This window comes from Diadema antillarum, unplaced genomic scaffold, assembly GCF_040938485.1.
Source record: "Diadema antillarum isolate AM-2024a unplaced genomic scaffold, OU_Dant_1.0 seq00000507_RagTag, whole genome shotgun sequence".
NCBI classification, from domain to species: Eukaryota; Metazoa; Echinodermata; class Echinoidea; order Diadematoida; family Diadematidae; genus Diadema; species Diadema antillarum.
In genome coordinates this window covers 22,088-44,498 of record NW_027271462.1, presented here as the reverse complement: position 1 = coordinate 44,498, position 22,411 = coordinate 22,088, and the positions used below count along the sequence as shown (strand labels likewise).

Genomic DNA, 22,411 nt, shown 5'->3' with positions numbered 1-22,411 from the left:
TATACCGTTGTAGCATTATCATTTTTAAGGGGATATTTAGCCTTTTTGATAGCTATTACGTCAGTCATCCCGCATGTGTCGTACGCATTTCATTTCAGATTTTTCTTTATTGTAATAGTAATAAACCAACATGACTAATAATCATGAATAGTCTCCAGAAAGACGGAGAGTATAATGTGTGTGTGAGTGTGGATGTGTTTGTGTGCCAGTTTGCATTATTTGTACTATTGTAATTTAGTCATTTTAGCTTATCAAGTCAAGGGTTAAAATTGCTGCTGAAATGATCATCTGATCCTCAAATTGCCAACTCTGAATTTTACTGCATATTTCATGTCGGTGAAAATTACATAGAAATGATGAGGTTAATTTCATCTCCACAGAATATAAGAAAAAATGTTTGCGCACAATTTAGAGAAAAGTAGGATATCAATCTTCCATGCGTTGATAGCTTGAGAATTGGTTGACACTGCAGCATTTGAGAGACCTTTAGCAATTCTGCAGTCGAAAGAATGATATTTGAATAACAAAAACCTAATGTGTACGTAAATCTGATTCTACGAAACACTAACAATGACTAACGAAAGTCTTGATAGAAAAGTAAAACAGCCCACGTCATCAAACTCTTGAATGCGTTTTATTATTATTATTTTTTTTTTTTGCTTTTTTGCAATTAGATTTGTCAACCCTATAATTAAGTATTACCACTACCACTTTTCAATGTGTGGAATGTCAATGGGTTGTTCAGTGACGCCGGACCTTGAGGGTTCAAAGAGACTTCCGGATGATTTTCAGACTGTAGTATTTGAACATAAATATTGGTCATCATTATACTGGATACAATAGTGATTGAGATGAGGGTAAGAACGTATTCAAAATTCAAAACAAATCACAATAAACGAGGATGACGATATAATAGCAGCTTCACATGACTTGGTTCCCAGGGAAGCAAAAAAAAAAAGAAAAAGAAAAGAAGAAATCATGCACAGACTTTACAAAGATTAAGTTGTTAAGCAAGTAGTATTGTAGTGGAATTACATTGCTAGAATTATGTTAGTCCCTAGAGCTCTGTCATATTTGTTCAGTGGGTTACTTTTTAAGTTTTTTCAGAGTATTTGATCATCACATTCTGCTCAAGAGCACAATTTAAAATTCCACAAATCTACGCATGGCGCTACTTATTTCGATATCGATCATGATGTGAAATTATCTTAAAAATCGTATGGAATTATCCCTTTAATAGCCAGAGCAACATACACTGACTCGCTTGTCCATCTCCATTGATATTACAATAATGTCCATTCGTACTACAAAAGTAGAATGAAGAGATGTCAGCATATAGCCTTGGTTGATGTAGATTTTAGTATAATTTCTCAAAATTGCAAGGACCAATATACCATTGGCAGGGGCTATAAATTTGTTTGATTGCTATCGGATGTCACCTTCATGAAGTATCTGCTGAATCCAAGCGTAGAAACAAAAACAAAAAACAAGCAAACTAATATCGAAACTATTCCAAATGATAGAGCCATAAAGAAGCTTAAAAGTATAGTGCAAAGAAGTCGTCTGTAATGCGCATATATACTGCACCAGATCAATTAATGTGTGTGTCCGCATCAAAAGATGAATTGTTCGCCCGACTGCACTGCCGGAAAGAATTATCCACACTGAATACCTTTTTTCCATTTTACTGACTATATCTAAAATTAGCCCTGACGGTTTGCTATCCTAGTTTACTTTCGCAGACCCCTTACAACAATGAACACAGCTCTGCTGTGCCATTGCTCATTATACCTTTTGAAACATGTTTTATATTTCAATCTCTTACTAATATAGCCTTTTTTTTTTAAAACTCCAGAAGGTCTAGGCCTACTAGATATTTGATGTCGCATTATGATTTGTGATGATATAATTTGCATATCCATATATATACATACCACTCTCCACTCTCAATCCTATATTTTTTTCTCTTTCTATAGTTCTAACATTCCTGTTCCTAAACACCGAAACAATGGGCTTTCTTGGAGGTTTGAAAAGCGAGTTGTTTAAACTGATTTGTCTCATGTTGTATTCTATGCATTTCGGCAGGAATCTTACTGATTCATTTTTCACTTGTAAGTGAAGAGAATAACCGATGTGCTATAGAAGGTAAATCCAAATTACAGGCAACATTGGTGTTAAAATCTTATATTTTCTTGAATCATCCATGAATTAAGATACCATTAATCTGTTGTTTTGCCAAGCAATGTGTATCCATACAGATTTACATCATGCGAAAAATAAATCTGAAGAATATTGCCCTTCACATTATGAATATGAAAGCGGTTGAGGTAAAAGGGAAATTCATATAATTTATTGCATTCAGATGATTATGTGGACAGCATGAATGCATTGTATACTAATTTATTTTCCTGGTATAGAATGCCAAGTGTCCTAAAGTTGATAGATCGCAACAAATGTGAATACTTTTGTAGCATAACATTGTCTTATAAGTGTCTCAAGTGGTCAACTGGCATTGTTTTGTTTTCGGTTTTGCAATATTCGATGGCTTTGTTAGTGCGCTGTATATGTGTTGTTTGTTTTTAACCTAGGTTATACTATTTGGTATGACACGATTTTTATAACAGAAAATTCATTTAAACAGCATGGGTTGATTCTTAAATTAATTTAACAAATCCTTCTGTAAAATCAAACCAGATTGTTGGTTGAATTTTTAACCAGGTAGTTAGATTTTTTCTTAGCGTGTATTTGTATTCATACTTAAATGTTATAACGTTGGAGTCTGTACTTGCATTTTTCCACGTGTAATGATTTCACAAAAGACAATACAGGGAAATATGCAAGTTTATGCTCGGTGTTTATAGGGAAAGGTGTATTCCAATGTCTTTTGTTAATCGTATTAGCGCTTTAGCAATGACTGATAGATAATATTACTGGCAGAATCTTGGTTTTTCTTGGTTTAGAGGATCTTTGTGGGCGCATCTTAGTAATCTGAAGGAAAAAAAGGAGAAATACTACAGTAGAGCATATGGCACATAAATTATTCAGCTAGTATTCTTTCTTCCACATAAGTGATGATCAGGGTTATGAATCAATAAAAGTCAACTTGTATTTTCACTAGATGTTCCCTTTCAGACGATAATCTATTTTCTGTTTATAATCTAACTGTTCGTCTTCCATTTCTCACATGGAAATTTCTTTGCAGAGATTAGCGAGCCTTGGTAACGTCGACCATGTCTCAGCCCCCGCCTGCTCCGGCGAACACGGAGCAAGTCATGATGAACCCCGTAGCGACCGCTCAGCCTGCTGCGGCGCCACCGCCCGGAAAGGCGCCAGTCAATTGGATGCCAGCACCCGCAGCCGTAACGGGTGTCCCGCCGGGGCTTGAGTACCTAAGCCAGATAGACCAACTGCTCGTCCACCAGATCATCGAGCTCTTTGAAAGTATGAAACGGTTGTTGACTGAAGGAAATTTGTCTTTTTTGTGTGTGTGTGTTTTTTTTTTTCAGAAGATGGAAGTTACAGAGGGTTAGTTTTGTTTTGTTTTGTTTTGTTTTGTTTTGTTTGTTTGTTTGTATGTTTGTTTTTTGTTTGTTATTGGTGTTACTCTCCGTGAATAAGATCGTGTGCTCGATGTAAAAACCAAGTTAGTGATAAAGAGGGAACTATACGTGGGATTTGAACCCATAATATCACCTACTGCTTACCGTGCAGTGGCACTACCACTGAGCCTAACTGGCATGATGAACTGGCTCCAGCTATGTGGTACATCAACCGAGGTGTATGCAGTTAGGTGACGCCGGTTCAAATTCGAGGCTAGTTCCTTCTTTTTCACATGGTCCTTTTCACACAATCTTTTTCACTGAGAGTAATAGCGACAAGAAAAAAAAAACCCAAAAAACTCTTTATGGCTAATTGCTGAAAAAAAAAATCTGGATAGAAGATTTTACTTACTTTCCAGTACACTTCGCCAAATGCAGACTACAGAAGAGAATGTCATGTTAGGCCAACACATTGCTTCTGTGTTTGCTTCAAAGTTCGTATAATTTAATCAAAGTCATGAGGACAGTGGCAAAGAAAAAGAGTGAAAAAACGAAGGGCAAACTGCATAATCATTATTCCCTCAAATCCTCAATATTGTCGTCAAACTTTTATCGGCGTTTGCACCTGTTACCTTGACAGTAATTATAGTCTTATCTATCTGAGGTAGCATCTTCGATTTTGCTACTGTTTTATATCATCAGGGGACACTGTCGTAATAGTCACCTTTTTTATATGAAAGGACATTTTTGAACCAAAATATCTTGTCCAAGAATGACGCAAAACGATGAGATATCAACCCAGAGTCATGTCTCTTATAAAGAGTTGCGATTCTTACGCTCGATTTATTGAGTGTGAGATCAATCCTGATCGTTAGTCTGTTTTATAAAGACACTTCGCTTGATTTAAAGCACAGATTCTATAAGCAGATCGAGCGTAACTTTTTTTTTATCGCATTAATGTCTGATCCACTTGACTACTGTGCTTATGCAATGACAACGGCTATTCCAAAGCTTATTTCGCATTCACGTGACTAATCGGAACTAAACATAATCATGATGTTCTCTCTCTGTCTCTCTGTCTCTCTCTCTCTCATTCTTTCACAAAGTGTTTACCGGCTTTGAGATGCAGAACAAATACGCCATCAAAAACAGTCTGGGCCAACAAGTCTACTTCGCTGTCGAAGGTAAGCCCCATCCCCCGTCATTAGTCACTCAGCCAAAATGCTATTTGTACTTGATTAATACCTGCATGTTGTAAAAACTCGATGTATCGATCAAAATGCGTGTTATTTACTCCTCATAATTGCGATCGCACTTTGAGTAAACGGCACTTATGTTACACTATTTACATCTTTTCATTGAATTTTAGGGTATTTTCATGAAAATGAGAACTGTGCAAGCTGCTGAGAGCTAAGAAAAAAAAGTGCCTTCTGATTTCGTCTTATTAACACGATGGACCACATGAGGCTATGAAATGCGCCAAAATGAGTATCAACTTCACCAACTTGTTAATGTCTCTGTATAACAACAACAATACAATCTGAATATTCCATAGATACCAATTTTTTTCCTAATCTTGAATGCATTTATACGTGTGTATACTTTCCATTTTTAACATATGTTGTTCATTTTCCAAATTGAGTGTTGAAAACAAGTACTTTGTTGAATGCAAATATTTACTATTTTGAATAGGGCTATCATCCAGACTGCCAGATAGTTCTTCCTAGTCAAGTTTGCTATAACAACGTAGAATAATACTAAGTACCATACTTTCACGCAAGCGTCAATATCATATAGAATATCGTATTCATAAAAATGTTAAAAGTACTTTAATACATTCAGAGGAGTTGATTCAAGCAAAGTCTTGTTTTTATTTCATCTCTCTTCATTGAGATAAAATCAGCTTAATTCATGTTTTTTTTTCTGTTTGTATTGATTTTTGTCTTTTGAAGAATCCGACTTCTGTATGCGCCAATGCTGTGGACCCGGACGTGGATTTACCATGCACATCATGGACAATACACAAAGGGTATGCCCAAAAAGACATTACAGTATACACTTTGATCGTGCATGCGTGTGAGTATGATGTAGTGCTATCTGGTATTGCGTTATTAAAGGCACACGCGACATATTCCAAGGTAGAATACAAAATTATTCCAAGTGAAATATTTAACGAACACAAAGGTAGAAATGAAAGATATTGCGTGAGTGCTTATTTGCCCTCTCCTGTAAATCTTGTCTATAGAATGATGTACATCATAGAGGAACGGACCTAGAAGTCAAAAGGGTGTTTAACATGGACCGTCGGTATACTCATGTGCCATGTTTCAAGCGTCCGAATAAAACCAATTCGTATAAATCGTTGGATAAGTCGAAAATGGTCGAAATAATGTGAGTCTCAGTTCGTCTCTTGATTCAGTCGTTGTTCTTGGGTGGTTTGGCATGCTTCATTGCTTGCTAGCTCGACAAAGAAACTCACTTGTATGTATATATTAAGTATTTGTTAAAATACGTATAACAGCAACGTAGACTGACTCAGTTGTATAAAGTGTAGGAGTAGATCTTGATCTGGAGAAGATCGGTATATGGTAGATGGTCCAGTCCAGCATGCACGTGCCACACTCACATCTACCTATAGCTAATCGTGAATGATTATTAATCGTGAATGATTATTGAATAATTATGCAAATAAGAGAGTACACGCAATATGCCCCGTGGTCTATACTCTGATTGACAGTAACAAAAACGTTACACCGTTAGTCCTCCTTTCGGAAATTAAATAATGGCTATCGTCATGCCATCCAGCAAAGTACTCAGGATTCCTTGATCTGTGTCATTATAACGTCACAACTACTTTTACAATGTACACCTAAGGTTAATGCCATTACTTCTACGCATCGCCATTATCACTGTAACAACAAATACATCTGTTGACTATCGCCAAAAGCTCCCAGAGGACCATAACTGTAATGCCATCGCTCTTACAACTGTATATCGCTATACCACTTCACTAATAGGAAAATCTCTGTGCTTGCCTCCCCCTCCTCCTCCCCTTCCTCTTCTCCTCTTCTTCTTCTTCTCCCTCCTCCTCCTCCTCCTCTTCCTCCTCCTCCTCCTCCTTCTCCTCCTCCTTTTTACGCCGATACACCCTATGCCCCGAACGCGCTACAGGAGGTGATCCGACTGGTCCGGCCGTTCATGTGCTGCGCCGGCTGCCCTTGGTGCGCGCATATGGATTCGTGTGGATTCGTCGTTCAGGTTGAAGCCCCGGTGGGCACCGTCATTGGATACGTCCGTCAGCAGTAAGACCCTTTGAACCCTTTTCAGACTTTTTGATCTTTTTGTCGACATCAGATGAATTTTAGTCCGCGGTTTGAACGAGAAATAAGAGGAAAGAGTTGGCCCATAGGAGTCGACTCTCATTTGATTACAGAATTAACTGAAAGGTAGTTTACATTAATTTCTTATCAGAGTGATATGTTGTAAAAGTGAAATAGGGCTAGAGGTGATTTCTTGCTTTTGTGAATGGGAAATTTGATTTAATCACAGAATTACGATATATACAAAAATCCCACTATGGAGCTTGGTAAAGTGTCAGTGAATAATCACATGGGAATTAAAGTACGGGCTTCTGATTCTCAAGTGCAATTGTGTGTGTGTGTGTGGGGGGGGGGGGGGGGGGGGGGGTGCCAGGGGTAAATCATACCACCCCTCCCAAGCTCCGCTGCCCCTGTGTAGTGTGTGTTGTGTTTGTATATTTCGGGAGTGCTTGCTAGTGATAGAATTGAGAAATTTGGCTTTAGCGTTTGAGGAAGTCGTGGTAAGACATTATCTTTCTCTTCTTTTTCAAATATTTTTTTTCTTCAAATTTCGTATGACATTTGCTTTATATCAGCCTTGTACACTAAGGTATCAATCTACTTATCCTTATCAATCAGAAATGATTCATTCATATATTTGTTTATTATGAGTTTAGATCTTGTATAAACCCTCTTCTTTTCCTAATTGTCCTCCATGATGTCATCGCTATAGGCAATACTTCCTTGGACCGCGTATCGACATCCTGGACCAGGACAAGAACTGCGTGCTGAAGATTAAAGGACCGTACTGCATGTGTCAGGATATCTGCTGCCAGGACGACATTGTATTTGATGTGAGTGCATTATAATTCAAAATTATTGAATACCATAACTACTAAAACACTGATCAATTCGGTGCTTTTTTACGTCGATGTAAGGCAATTTGTCGATCTGTTGCAATGAAAAACATCTCGACGGAAGAGTTTCATGCATGTATTTGAATAATTACGCAGTACCCGCTTCATGATGTAAGGATTAGCAACCAACACGCCTGTCCGGAGATCAGGAGGTCGTAGGTTCGAATCCTGCTCGAGTACGTACGCCCGTGATTTCTTATCATGGCTACTACTAAAACACTGATCAATTCAGTGCTTATTTACGTCGATGTAGGGCAATTTGTCAATCAGTTGCCGTGAGTGCACTACTCATAATCAACGCCATGATATTGACAATGATAGCAATAATAACGATGATAAAAATGATAATGATAATAAGAATTATCTTCAAATCAAAGTGGTGATAAGTCTAGTAATTATACGATGATAATGATAATGATATTAACAATAATGATAATAATGATATTAACAATAATGATAGTAAAAATAAAATGATAGCATTAATAACTATAATAATGACAATAATAACAACAACCATACAAATCTTAAGCCATGTTGTCGGTGTCTTTTCTTATTTTCCATTAATTGTATTTTGTTAGCTTCCATACTACAGCAGCACCTTGAATGATGATATCTGAATAGGTAAAGAAGCAAGTGAATATACTTAAAGGTATTATTTACCATTTGCAGATGAAAAAAAAAGCTTCAGTGATTCAAAATAGTTTTAAAATGTAAGTTAGGATATAGAAACAACCATTGTTTAAATGTTAATCAGTATAAGAAATGTTTAGTATATTGTTAAATGTATACAATGTGAACGATAGTTATAATAGAATTGTTTCTATAGAACAACCGTCTACAGTTATGGTTTATTGAGAAAAAATAGTGATATCTCCTTATATTCTATACTTATGCCTTGTGATACAACTGACCTACACATATATAGATCATAATTATGTGATAACTTGAACATTTTGTAAATCACTGCTCCCAATGGTAAACGATACCTTTAATACACTTGCAAATCAATAATCAAGAGAATTACTACACATAAGTACATAAATGAATATGCTATAGTGCATTATAAAGAGTGAGGAGACAGTGAAACAAGCAAGCAAAGAAGAACGACAAAGTCACCTACAAGACAACACTAAGACAGTACACTATTACAACGTATTTTTCTTTTGAAGTATTGATACTATACCCCCGAAACTACATGAGAATGCTAAGATAACGACTGTGTATACTTGCCCTAGTAAATGATGGGTTTGAGTCCTACATAGTGCGTGCGTCCATGGACCAGACGTATCATGTATGGTGTTCCTCATCGATAGTAATTCATTTATTAAACATATGAAGAGTTTGTTTGCAAAAACCGATAAGTCCATATTTGCCAAATGGAGATATTTGCGATTAAAGGTCAATAAAAATAAAGAGATTAATAAGAAAATTTGTGCTTCTTTTAACCATAACTTCAAAAATGTACCTTTATATGTAGTGACCAATATATCATTTAAAAGGTATTATTTTGTACTTTATGACAGAGACCGTACTTCAAAATCTTCAAAAATGGACTTATCGGTTTTTGCAAACAAACTCTTCATATGATTAGCAAATATGTTCTTTATGTTTGTAGTTATGTCTTGGTATTTCTGTGCATTTTATAAATGATGAGTGAAATAAACTGGATTAAAATGAAATGGGATAAAGTAGGTGTGTACCAATGCTAGCATGATGGTAATGGTAGGGTCCTCTTCAGGATCGGTAATAACACTTCTGAGTGATAGAAATGTTTATGCAAATAAGATTGCATTCTACTTTGCATCATGTTTTATTTGGCATCATGTTTATTCTATTGTCGTGTTCAGGTTCTCACTGCGGACAAGGCGACGCAAGTCGGTAAGGTATCCAAGCAATGGCCCGGATGTTTCAAGGCCTCCTTCACCGATGCAGACAACTTCGGGATAACATGTGAGTGCCTGAATGTTTAACTAAAATAAGATATGACTGATAAAAATTATGGATATCGCGTTAAGCCTCTGGCCTCACAAACTGAAGGTGCGGTGTTCAATTTCCAATAGGTGCACGATGTAACTGTCAACCTCGTTATATGACGTTACCACCAATAAAGATAATAGTAATGGTGATTACTACTTCTACTTTTACTACTACTACTACATATTACTACTATATACTACTACTACTACTACTACTACATATTACTGCTATATACTACTACTACTACCGCTGCTACTACTATTACTACTACTACTACTATACTATACTATTACAACTACTACTACCATTGCTACTACTACTACTACTACTGAAATAATAGTAATAATTATAATGGTGAAAATAATGAAATGATCATCACAGTGGTGGTAATATCCTCATGACAGAACGAGATGAACACCGTGATTTCATCTTCAGCAATCGTAGTATTCAAACTATTGAAAACGATAGGAATAGAAAAAGTATTGTAAAGAAGAAGGAGGGGAAGACGGAGAAGAAATTTTGGAAGAACATGAAGAAGCAGCTGGCAGTGTAAACGATTTGTAATAATCGTCTCAGCACAAGAACCATACGTTTTCATTTTCTGTTCTTGTATTTGCCTTTAATAGTGCTCTGCTCTACCTTTTTGCATTCCTGCATCATAGTACGTGTTTCTATTATTTTGATTTCCCTCTAGTCCCCGCTGACCTCCACGTTAATGTCAAGGCGACCCTCCTGGCAGCTGTATTCCTTATCGTGAGTTCTTTTTTTTTATGGTTCGGTGGGGCTGAAGAGGGAAGAGATTGTGGAATATATTATGATATACAAAGCTTTATGTTTCATCTCCCATCGCTCAATTGCTTCTATTCATGTTATCATTTTTCCCATTTTGAGCGAAAAGAGAATGTAAAAGCTTCATCGGTATTCCCTTTCCAAGACGTGACACATGGTACATGAAAAGGGCATACTGTTTCTCCTTTGATGGAAAATAAAATAGAATTATATCAACATGTCTGCAAGATTGACCCTAAAATGCACATAAACGTCTCTCTTTCATCAATAGATAGACGTTCTCTCTTTGATGAAATGAATGATGACGAAATCAATTGCAAGTATTTATTTCGTTTCACGATAAGGCGATTTACGTGATTACGCGTCTATCTTAAAATAAACAAACAAACAAGTAAGATTTTTGTGGAATTATGATTATCAGTTAATGAGGGTAACACGGCAATAGCAGAATAGACAATACATTCCCAGAATGAAACACGATTAGAGAACAATGTGAGAAAAAAAAAACACTACAAAGACAAAGAACGCGAAAAGAGATCGTGAAAACTGAAGCGTAAAATATATATTTTAAGGTTTGCATCCACAGTTTCGTTGCTATTTTTTTTGTGTGTTTTTGTTATTCCCTTTCTCTGAGACATACTGCGAGTATATCTTCAATTTTATTTTTTTTTTTTTGGTTGTTGTTGAAAGTGTTACATTATTCGAGGCACTTATATTGTCACTCTTTGGCAACATACATTTTGGTGCACGCATATTTTTTTTTGTGATATTTCAGATCCATGTTCCTATAGCAGCTGCACAGTGTAAGAAATTTTTTTTTTCAACATTCCAATTGCGCAGTTATTTACCCGCTTTATTATCTCTCTCCTTTGCAGGACTTCATGTTTTTCGAGGATCAACAAAACAATAATCAATAATTATGGTGACTCAAATTGGCCACGTCTTCGCACACTGACGTTGGAATATTATGCTTGCGTCATTACATCATGACACTTCATCCAATGTGTCATTATAGTCTTTATTCGCTTATGACCGTTTAACGTGACACCTCTGTTCTCTGTCACAGTACTACGAATGTTGGATCATCACATACTAGTAATCTCTACCTTAAACTCTATCAATGGCTGAATGTAGTACTACAAGGCTGACCTGCTAATACAAGGTAAAATGATCAGGGACAATTCGTGCTTCATGTGAGGGAGGTACTTTATATTATGGTGTGCTTTACAATTGTATTAAAAGAAACATGATTGTTTTGTATGCATAGTTCAGAATAGGATATGAGCGTGACACATGTCTTTCATTGTTTGGTCTTTAGTCGACTTATGTAAGGAATACCAAATATTTTATACACATAATTATATTTCTATTGTCACGTACTATGATATTAAAGACATAATTCACGAGGGAAGAATCGTGTAGTAAGTGAGTTACTTCAGAAGTCGAGAAAGTTAGAACAGTGGTTATGATGTCATGACACTGTTTAGTGTCATGCACTTTGTGAATGTAGTTACTAAAAACTAATGTATCCGATATTCGAATTGTCTTTGAGCGTTGTTGAAAAGTGTCCATACCAAGTTAGGACTTACCATGCCGGTTGGTGGAAGTTATAGTGGAAGAATTACATGTGTGATCTGTAGCTTTAAATACCATTCTTTATATATATTTTTTGTGAGAATCGTATCGTAAAACTTCTTTTTATTTGCCTTCAAACTTTTTTTTTGTCTTCCATTTGCCTTGCATTGGAACATAATTTATGCAAACAAGTGATCAACTTCAACTTGGATAATCAAATTGTATTCAAGAGACCATATACTCGGCCCTGATATCGTTTTACAAATGGATGTTGTAATATCTTGTAAGTATTCAGTGATATGAAGTGCTGTACAATGGTACGTACGCTATCATTTTGCAGGAGTATAGGCGGGATATAAGATCTTCTAACGCCCATCAACAGTCAACACGTAAATATGGGGTCATCCCAATAGACCGACACCCACGAGTTCGACATTGAAAACAGGTCCATGAGTCATACAGCCCATGAGTTTGACACTAGGCAAATAAAGCCCATGAGTTCGACACTAGATAAAAACAGCCCACGAGTTCGACAAATGCAACACGGGGCTTAATGTGTCGGTCTCGTGGGCCTTGTTAGCTTAGTGTCGAACTACTGGGCTGTATGACTAGTGAGCTGTATTAAACTCATGCGCTGTATGACTTGTGAGCTGTGTGACTCGTGGGCTGTATGACTCGTGGGTGTCGGTCTCGTGACGTGCACCCGTAATTAATACTTTCACGTATTCTCATTTGCGCTGTTGATTACATCGTCAAATCTAAATTAACGATCTAAGCTAATTTCGCTTTCACTTATGAAAAGCACAAACCGAAGAAAAACATAAAAAGCAAGCAAACAGCCAAAAAATAATCAACAGGTGTGATATGCAACTTATCTTTCCATTTACATTAGTACTAGAGATGACTAAGTTCTCGCAATGGTACTGCCATCGGTTATTTTATTATGAACAGTTTTCATAAATAATAGGTTTGTAATCATTTTGCAATTCGTCTCATGTTATGGTGGGTTTTTTGTTTGTTTGTTGAGCAGCTGTCTTAATACTCCGGATTGCAACTATTACAAATTTTGTTGATTATTATAGACAGTAGTAATTGATGATGGATTTCTACAGCACAGTTTTTCCCCCTTCGGTATATTATTGTGATAATCACAAGTACTTCTTACTGATTTATCATGTGATGACTCTGTGTTTTTTTCGTTACGACGAAATTTTGTTTAGTTCTGAAAAAAAGAGCAAAACTGATGAGCAGTTATATGATACAAACAGGAATCATACACAGTGTGTAACGTGGAATCATACACAGGAATCATAATTTAATACAGTTTACCCTGGAAACTAATCCTAAGCAGACAAGTGAACCAGACGAGATAGTATTTGAAACTGCATTGCTGTCCATTGTTAACTCTCTTATGATGATGATGATGATGATGATTATGATTATGATTATGATTCCTATCACCATTCTTATTAGCCTCTAGTATACATTTATTTCCTCTATTATTGTTATGGTTATTATCATTAATAGTACAGAAGTATCTTGGTTTATCTCAAATATAGTTTAAATCCATCGATTAATTTCTTGTATGAACTGACAGGTTTAGATATTGGTGAAGGGAGATAAGACATTATTGTAAATAGAGGTGCCTCAGTGTGGAAGGTGATGGGGTATTGTGATAAATTATTAAGTGACACGTATAGGATGTGCGAAATTGATGTAAGGATATAGCATGCAATCATAATTTCACAGTAACTATATATTCAACAGCCCATGTCATAGTGGGCAAAGGCACTCAGGAACAAACGTCGAATTAATGCTTGCAACATTGTCGATCACAGCACTTCCAAAGTTTGAAATAGTAGATAAATCTTTTTGGGGGCAACTTTACTCACCCGAAAGTAGATGGCGCCATTCTTGACTGTACAAAGTGTATCATAGTCCGTACGTAGTCCTCTTTCCCCGAAATGCGCGCGAGCAATTATTGATGTATAAATGATACAACGTTGTACCAGTCTTCAGCAAAAGCTGTTATGATTATTCGTATCCGGGCACTTACCCCCTGGGCAACTACCCTCCGGATAACTACCACCCGGATAATTACCCCCCAGGTCTATTCCCCCTTAGGGCAACTACCCCCCGGACAACTACCCTCCTAGGGCAATCACCCTCCAGGGCCATTACCCCCTAGGACAACTACCACCCGGTCATCTACCCTCCTAGGGCAACTACCCCCAAGGGCAATTACCCTTAGGACATCTACCCCGGGATAACTACCCCCTGGGTAACTACCCCCTGGATGACTACCCCCCGGATAACTACCCCCCAGATAACTACCACCCGGATAACTACCCCCTGGATAACTACCCCCCGGATAACTACCCCCTGGATAACTACCCCCCGGAGAACTACCCCCTGGGTAACTACCCCCGGAGAACTACCCCTTGGATAACTACCCCCCGGAGAACTACCCCCTGGGTAACTACCCCCCGGATAACTACCCCCAGGATAACTACCACCCGGATAACTACCACCCGGATAACTACCACCCGGATTACTACCCCCCCCCCCCCCATAACCATACCCCCCCCCGCCCCCTCCTGATACTTACCTACTGGACAACCCTCCCTCCCCGCCCCCCGAAAGAAGTACCACCCTTTGTAATTTTTCCATACAAATTAAGTTCATAACACCATATCAGAAGATGCACCTTTTTCTTACACTGTCATCATTTACTCTTTTGGCTTGTCATTTTCTACCGTTATAACACATTAGAAGATAAACATAAGAAAAGGAGAGTTGATTTCACTGCAATTCATATTTCCTTAACATTAGCGAGGGACCCTTCGATATAAAGCCATAATTTCTGATAGGATCAGGGCACGGTTTTATGAAGTCAGTCCTGACAAGCTGTCAGTTCCACACAATTACCAATCGTTGTAGGTCGATCAAAGCAGGTCCATGGTAACAAGTCGGTGACTCGAGCTTATCAATCAAGCAGAACCCATGGTTTTATTGAAATTATTAGAGACTAACAAGATGTCATAACTGGCAACTTTTATCAAACGGTGCCCTAATCTGTCATAAGAGTAAGAATACAGCTTGTTTTACATACAAGTAGAATTGTGCTAGTTTTCAAATTAAATGTTCTCGACACTTTAAGGGGAAATCCAGTTTAAATATAAGTTAGTCTGATTAGAAAGAGTAAAATATTACGAGTTTAACGGTATTTCTTTTCTTTTTTTACAAAACACCCCTAGTTGTTAATGAAGTCTTTAGTCCTGCACCCTCTTTTTTTATAGAGAGTTGTAGTTGACAGAATCCTTTTTACATTATAGGGCTGCTCTGTTTTATCCCGGCCATTTCAAGAGTATTTTTTTTCACAAAAACTTGAATCCTTCTTGGAATAACATGCTCTTTAATATTTCGTAAGGGGTTTCTAATTTTCTCACCCAAAAGATATTTAAAACCTGAAGTTAGGTCTCGACCAAAACCAGACGATATGTAGTGAAAAAATGTGCTTTATTTTTTTTTTCAATTCAAATAGCAAACGTTGTTCGAAAATAACAATGAGAAACGTAATTTTCTGGGGGAGAGTTATTGTAAGAGGGGTGACTGTTTGGAGCCTAATTTTGATAAGGAGTAGTTGTCAAGGGAGGTAATGCTCTGCGGTGATCATACCAAGGAGGTGACAATCTCTTCCCACATTCTTGATATACTAGTTGTTAATGCGCAATGATGCAGTAGGGCAATGCTAAAATGAGCGTTAACGGTATAACAGTAAAATAGTTACAAAATTGATGAAACAATGCAAAGAAAGCAAATTAAGACAGAGACGAAGTACACAAATAAAGATACAGTGCACTCCCGTTATAACGAACACGGTTATAACGAAATTTCGTTATAACGAAGCAAAACTTCTGGTCCCAAAAGTATCGCCATTAAAGTCTATGGTACAAAATTCGCTTATGACGAAGACGGTTATAACAAAATTTTCGTCATCACGAAGTCTTTTCTGAGCACCACTGACAAAGAAAAACAAAGGAAATTTGCTCCGTTATAACGAAATGCGGATCGCATTCGAAAATGCGTAGCGGAACAAGCATTTTTAAAGCGTCTCTGCATGAGCAAACGCATCATTGAATGTTCACTCCGTGTATCACGCACAGTTTCCGAGGGAACTTGCGTTATTGTAATACAATAATCTGAATTCAGATAAGGTACTTTAGTAAGAAAAGAACCTTTGGAATAGCGAACTGTAACCAAATCCTACACCGTCATTTTCTACACATGTGTGACAACACAAACAAATTTATGCTCTTTTTAAAATGTAATATTTAAACGAAATTAAAAAGGTATTCTCCAATCTCACATAGCCTTCCAGCGTATGATGAGGATTCAACAAATAGAATTTTTTATGCGTGGTTTCCTTCTTTTCGTTATACATTGCATATAATATCTGTTCGGTTATAACGAAATTTCGTTAAAACGAAAAAAAAACAAAAACTGCCGGTCCTGAGCATTTCGTCTTAACGGGAGTGCATTGCACATGAACACACACGAGATAAATCCCTTGTAATGAGAGAAAGAGGAAAGGTGAGTAATGAATGACAGGAATAGACTACCTTCACGGTGGACAGAGAAAAGCGAGCGGGAAGAGGAAGATGATGGGTCAAAACCAGGGCACGTGAGGCATGAGATATAAGCTCCTCAAAATAAAGAAGTGTTACATGGAGTTGTGGTAAACGATAGACGATTGTGGTTAAAAAAACATTGCAAAAAGTATAACTCATTCTGAAGTGTAACATTTCTTCAAAATGTCTTTAATTCAATGGTAAAGGCATTCAAACTTAAAACTTCTTTTATACTGTACTATCAACAGAAATCCGAAATTTCGGAGCAGTAAAAGAAAATACAGATTTAGCGAAAATAGTTTTGGTTAAAGGCATTGACATTTTACTGGATTACCGGGTAGGATATGAAGGGACAGCTTCGTGTTTTATGAACATAGAGTCAAAATACAGAGGGAGAATAAGCTTGTACATAAATCGTCCTAAATGCAAACGATACAAATCGTAAATCCTTAAGATGTTGTTTTCATAAGATGATGTATCAGTATGGCATCTCCGTGATTCCTGGCAAATAATACAAAGAACTTCGTTTCCTGTAGTAATGATATCCTTTTTATTAAAAGTAAGAGTCGGGGGGGGGGGGAAGGGTGGTGGGGGGCAATGACCCGGGAGGTAGTTACCCAGGGGGTAATTGACGTGGTGCACTGTCCTGAGGGGAATTTTCCTCTTGATAGTTATAGGGGAGGGGGAGTTGTAGGCCTGCTTATCCGGGGTAATCATCCATGGGGAGTTATCGGAGGGGGTAGTTATTGGGTGGAAGTTATCTGGGGTCTAGTTATCGGAGGAGGGGGTAATTAACCTGGGGACAATTATCCTGGTGGTAATTATCGGGGGGGGGGGGGTAGTTATCCGGAGGGTAATTATCCGGGGGGTAGTTATCCGGAGGGTAATTATCCGGGGGGTAATTATCCGGGGGGTAATTATCCGGGGGGTAGTTATCCGAGGGGTAGTTATCCGGGGGTAGTTATCCTGGGGGTAGTTACCCAGGGGGTAGTTCTCCTGGGGGTAGTTACCCAGGGGGTAGTTCTCCGGGGGGTAGTTATCCAGGGGGTAGTTTTCCGGGGGGTAATTATCCAGGGGGTAGTTATCCGCGGGGGTAGTTATCCAGGGGTAGTTATCCGAGGGGTAGTTATCCAGGGGGTAGTTTTCCTAAGGGGGAATTGCCCTGGGGGGTGATTGCCCTAGGAGGGTAGTTGTCCGGGGGGTAGTTGTCCTAGGAGGTAATTACCCTGGAGGGTAATTGCCCTTGGAGGGTAGTTGTCCGGGGGGTAGTTGCCCTAGGGGGGAATTGTCCTGGGGGGGGGTAATTATCCGGGTGGTAGTTATCCGGAGGGTGGTTTTCCAGGGGGTACTGTTCCTAGACCCATGATTATTCTTATTACAGATTTTTAAAATATTTTACATGATTTATTTATTTTCATGAATTTATTGATTCCACTTTTTAAGTGCTGATGTATTAATTTCATTTATTTATTAATTTGTTTCTGTAATTCTATATCTATCATTTTATTCATTTATTTCATTAATTAATTCTTTGTTGGGGGGGGGGGGGTAGCTCTGACCAATGATCCCCCCCCCCCGAAAATAGAACGTTCCATGCCCCTTGGGTTCAAAGGTTTGTTTGGTTTTGGTTTTCCCTCGTTATCATTAAGGTCATATGGGCGAGTAAGCGAGTATGCGCGCCGTTCACCCTGAACAGAATAAGAATATCATGAACTATTAGGAGTTGTTTGCTTGAGACGATGGCAGCAATTATTCTCTGGCTTCCGCATTTCTCAACTTGAACGTTGCACTCATAGTTCTTGCTTGTCGAAAGCACGGAAGCAGCGGGTTGCCGTTATACAACGTTATAGTAGCTGGCTTCCGTGATACCACAGGCCTCTAAACGGATGTTTATTTTCGTCTCGAGTACAACGTATGCGGCAAATACAAGACAAAGTTATACTTTATGTACCTGTTCGTATTCTGGTTGTACTATGTTTTCTGTCAAAATGATTGTTTTCTTATCCGTGTCCCTACACAGCGATTTTGTTTTCATTATAGTACATTATCATAAATAAATCTGCTTTAGCCAGATTGCTACGGGACTGTCATGACGCTTTTGCTTTTATGTACAGTGTACTTGCCCAAACAATGAGCGGAAATTCGGTATGAGGGTAAGATAGTATCTGTTTCCTTCTTGAGGTAATTTCGCATAATTAGATGTGCCCGCTTTTTTTTTTTATGGGGAGAAGGAATTGGGTACCAGGTGTGGCAAGGGATTTTAAGGATAATTCGTGTGTGTTGTGTGGTAGTTGGGCGTGTGTGGTTGAGGGGCAGGGATGTTGGTGGGCGTGGAAATGGAATGTCAATGTTGAGTTGGCATTGTGCTGCTGGTGGTGCTTGTGGTGTGTGTTTGCGTGTGTTGTGTGGTAGGTAGACAATTTGGAATTGATATTTGGAATGATAATTATTCACAATGTGTGTGGATGTGTTGTAGTTGTAGTTTTGCGGGGCGGGGATTTGGAATAGCAATGTTGAGTTGGCATTGTGCTGCGTGGTGGTGGTGGTGGTGGTGGTGTTGGTGGTGGTGGTGGTGGTGTGTGTGTATGTGTGTGTGTGTGTGTGTGTGTGTGTGTGTGTGTGTGTGTGTGTGTGTGTGTGTGTGTTGTGTGTGTTGGTTGGAAAATTTGGAATTGATATTTGGAAGGATATTCATAATGTGTATGCGTACGTGTGTTGTAAAGTGGTTGGGCATGAGGATGCTGGACGGGGGTGTGGATGGGTTTTGTTGGTGGTGTGTGCGCGCGTGTGTGTGTTGTGTGGTAGTTTGGCGTGTTATTAATCGACTGTACGTGTCTGTACACTAATCTGACATATTAATTTATAAAGTTTACTATACGTGAAGATGATACTATAGTTTCATTTTGCGGAAATTATCAGAAAAGTGATAAAACCGGCTTTCCATGAGGGTAAAATTTCAAACACTTTCACAAAATACAGCTCAGATTTCCACTTTTGCACATATTTTCGAACGGAATTGACTTTTTGTTTTATATGCTTTCTAATATCATTAGGTGAAATTTCATTGCATTTGATAAATAAACGAGCAGCATATACCAGATATTATGTGAGCGTTAAAAATGAATCTTCAGATTGCTCAGAAAGATGGCGGCTTCATCAAGCATCGAACATCAAAGGCACAAATGCACCTATGGAATTCTTTTGTCCATCCATAGAAAACTGACAGGTGATTGAATAATCATAGTCAGTTGTTATGTCCATCTCTCGAACCTCCTTGGTTGAATGGAGGTATATTGGTCATGATAGTAATTTAGTCGTTATTACAGTTTTCTCTCGAGATGAACACAAAGTATAGTCTGCTTTTTTTTTTACCTATGATTTATACTAACGTACCGTACGTGTTCTGCTCAATTGACGAATACGTTGATTCGAATTAGACTCACTCTCGCAAGTATTCATATTCCATGGAATTGTGTCTGCTTGAGAGAAACAAAGTTCAAGTTCGTGCATAATTATAACAACTTTTATGAGCTTTGAACTTTTATGATCTAATCGTATCATACGTCATAAGAATTTTCTAAAAACGATGACAAAGTAACAGCTAATATAACGACCATGACTGTGACCCGGACGTGACTGCTATCTAAAACAATCTCATCTTACCGTAGTGGTACACTGTACTCAATAATGTAATACGTTCCAGCGTGGCATTTCTGACTAGTCCAGTCTAAGTTCTTACAGTGCACGTGAATAAGACGTCATATAACAAGATCGTCTGGTATGCAGGAAATAACAGAAACCGCTAAGGTTTACGTAATACACGCACATCCGTATAAAGAAGCAGAATGTGTTTGAATCATTATTAAAGTATCTCGTACAGTCGACGGATGAATTGTGCATATACCCGGACTGTAGTAGCATAATATCACGTACATTATCTACTCATTTGTACCTGATAACAATTTGTATACAAGCACCGTCTCCTGATCCGGAGTTTCGACCTTCAACCTTCGAATTTTGACGAACGATGGGGGCCAAAACGAGTGTGCAGAGAATTAGAGGTATTGTAGCTACTGTATATAATATAAAAATTTAATGTCTGTTAAGCTCACGAAAATCACGTTGAATTCACTAATATTATTATGCCTATATACGGCCTATTATAGGCTTATCATTTCTCTAATGTGTTTGCGTGTGTGTATGTGTAATTCTGATAGGGATACATGCATATACCTTGTGATTATGCATGATTATGTTTGTGGATGCTATAGTTAATCAAAAGAGATTGTATTCTCCGTTATGACTACGAGATCTCTTGACAAAAGAACAAACCGGTCGCAGATCGGAATGAAACAACATTTCGGTAGTTTTCTTGCACGGGCGTTAATAATAGGCTAGCTATTAACATGATGTGTGATTATGAGTTACATGTACTAGTACCCAGTATACAAATCGACATTCCTTATGGGCAACACTAATGATAGTGTGTGTTTGTGTGCGTATAATTTACTTCATAGTTTATAAAGCAATAAGATATATACACATATAATACAGATTAACGGGGCAGATCTTTTTGCATGATAAAAAATCATAAATAGAGATATTTTTTTTTCCAACCATGACCGTCTTTCAACTACATCAGAATGATAATTCTATAGTTTGTCCTCCATTTTAGAATCTGGTATCAATATAGCAAGAATAGCAGGCCAGCGCACATTCAGTTTCAGATTATTGTAGTCTTACTTTGAAACAATAATACATGCATTTTAACTGCTGCTGAGTAGACATAATTATTTTGCACCGTAGACTTGTTCGCACTCACATGAGGATCACTGAACTGTTCACCCTTATTCCCCTCCCGTTCTCCTTTTTAGGTCCTGAATTGTTGTTGTAGTAATAATAATAATGTTGTTGTTGTTGTTGTTGTTGTTGTTGTTGATCTTTGGTGGTGATGGGGGGGGGGGGGGGTTCCCTTGCATGCATGACTATAGCTCACCGGTGGAAGTCATGATGTACAGGCGGCGTATCAAGGCAATTACTCCCCGGTTATGAAAATACTACTCACAGTGATAAGCAGTATATATATATATATTTTTTTTTTTTTTAAGTAACAAAAAAAAATATATATATTTAAGATAAAGTGAACAATAATTTAGTACCCTACATGTATAGGTTTAGGGTTAGAGTTTCCATGGGTTAAGGTTAGGATTAAGTTCAGGATTAGGAAAATGCCCAGGTCTGGGGTAAATAGCCCTGTACAAGATGGTAGGTCATGCATGGGTGACAGGGAGAGGGGGGGGGGGGGGGGTGGCTTGTGTGTCAGTAAATTGCAAAACGATCACCATCGAACGAACGATCGATCGATCGATCGATGGGGTCCCAGAAACTACAAGTAGTTTCGAGGTGCAGCTATGAATAGAGGTACGTAGACAACTGTAGCCTCCTATGTAGCTTTCGTGATTACTTGTCTTTTATTTTCTCATTTTCTTTCATTTTATTCCGAGCCGTGTATATGATTTTCGCCCCCCAAATCGTCAAATAAGTGGAAACGTAGGCCTTCTCTCCGAGGGCCCTGCGCCCGAGTACCAACCCCCAATCAATCGACAATCCAGTCCCACACGATAATATTTGTGTTTGTTATTTGACCATGTTTAACGTGACCGTCTACAACATCATGCATCACT

The 22,411-nt window shown here is 38.1% G+C and overlaps 1 protein-coding gene across 1 annotated transcript; it reads left to right on the top strand.

Moving 5' to 3' along the window:
- The first annotated feature begins 3,202 nt into the window (after nt 1–3,202).
- Nucleotides 3,203–12,191, top strand: LOC139733988 (phospholipid scramblase 1-like). The gene is made up of 8 exons (XM_071644794.1): nt 3,203–3,441; nt 4,646–4,723; nt 5,492–5,568; nt 6,711–6,841; nt 7,572–7,692; nt 9,603–9,705; nt 10,427–10,485; nt 11,397–12,191. The coding sequence occupies exons 1-8, from the start codon at nt 3,231–3,233 to the stop codon at nt 11,436–11,438; spliced, it is 822 nt and encodes a 273-aa protein (XP_071500895.1). The 5' UTR covers nt 3,203–3,230; the 3' UTR covers nt 11,439–12,191.
- Nucleotides 12,192–22,411: the final 10,220 nt, after the last annotated feature.

Coding starts and splice junctions, on each gene's coding strand:
- LOC139733988 (XM_071644794.1), top strand. CDS start 3,231: ATGTCTCAGCCCCCGCCTGCTCCGGCGAACACGGAGCAAGTCATGATG. Junction 3,442..4,645: donor GATCATCGAGCTCTTTGAAA/GTATGAAACGGT, acceptor TCTTTCACAAAG/TGTTTACCGGCTTTGAGATG. Junction 9,706..10,426: donor AGACAACTTCGGGATAACAT/GTGAGTGCCTGA, acceptor ATTTCCCTCTAG/TCCCCGCTGACCTCCACGTT.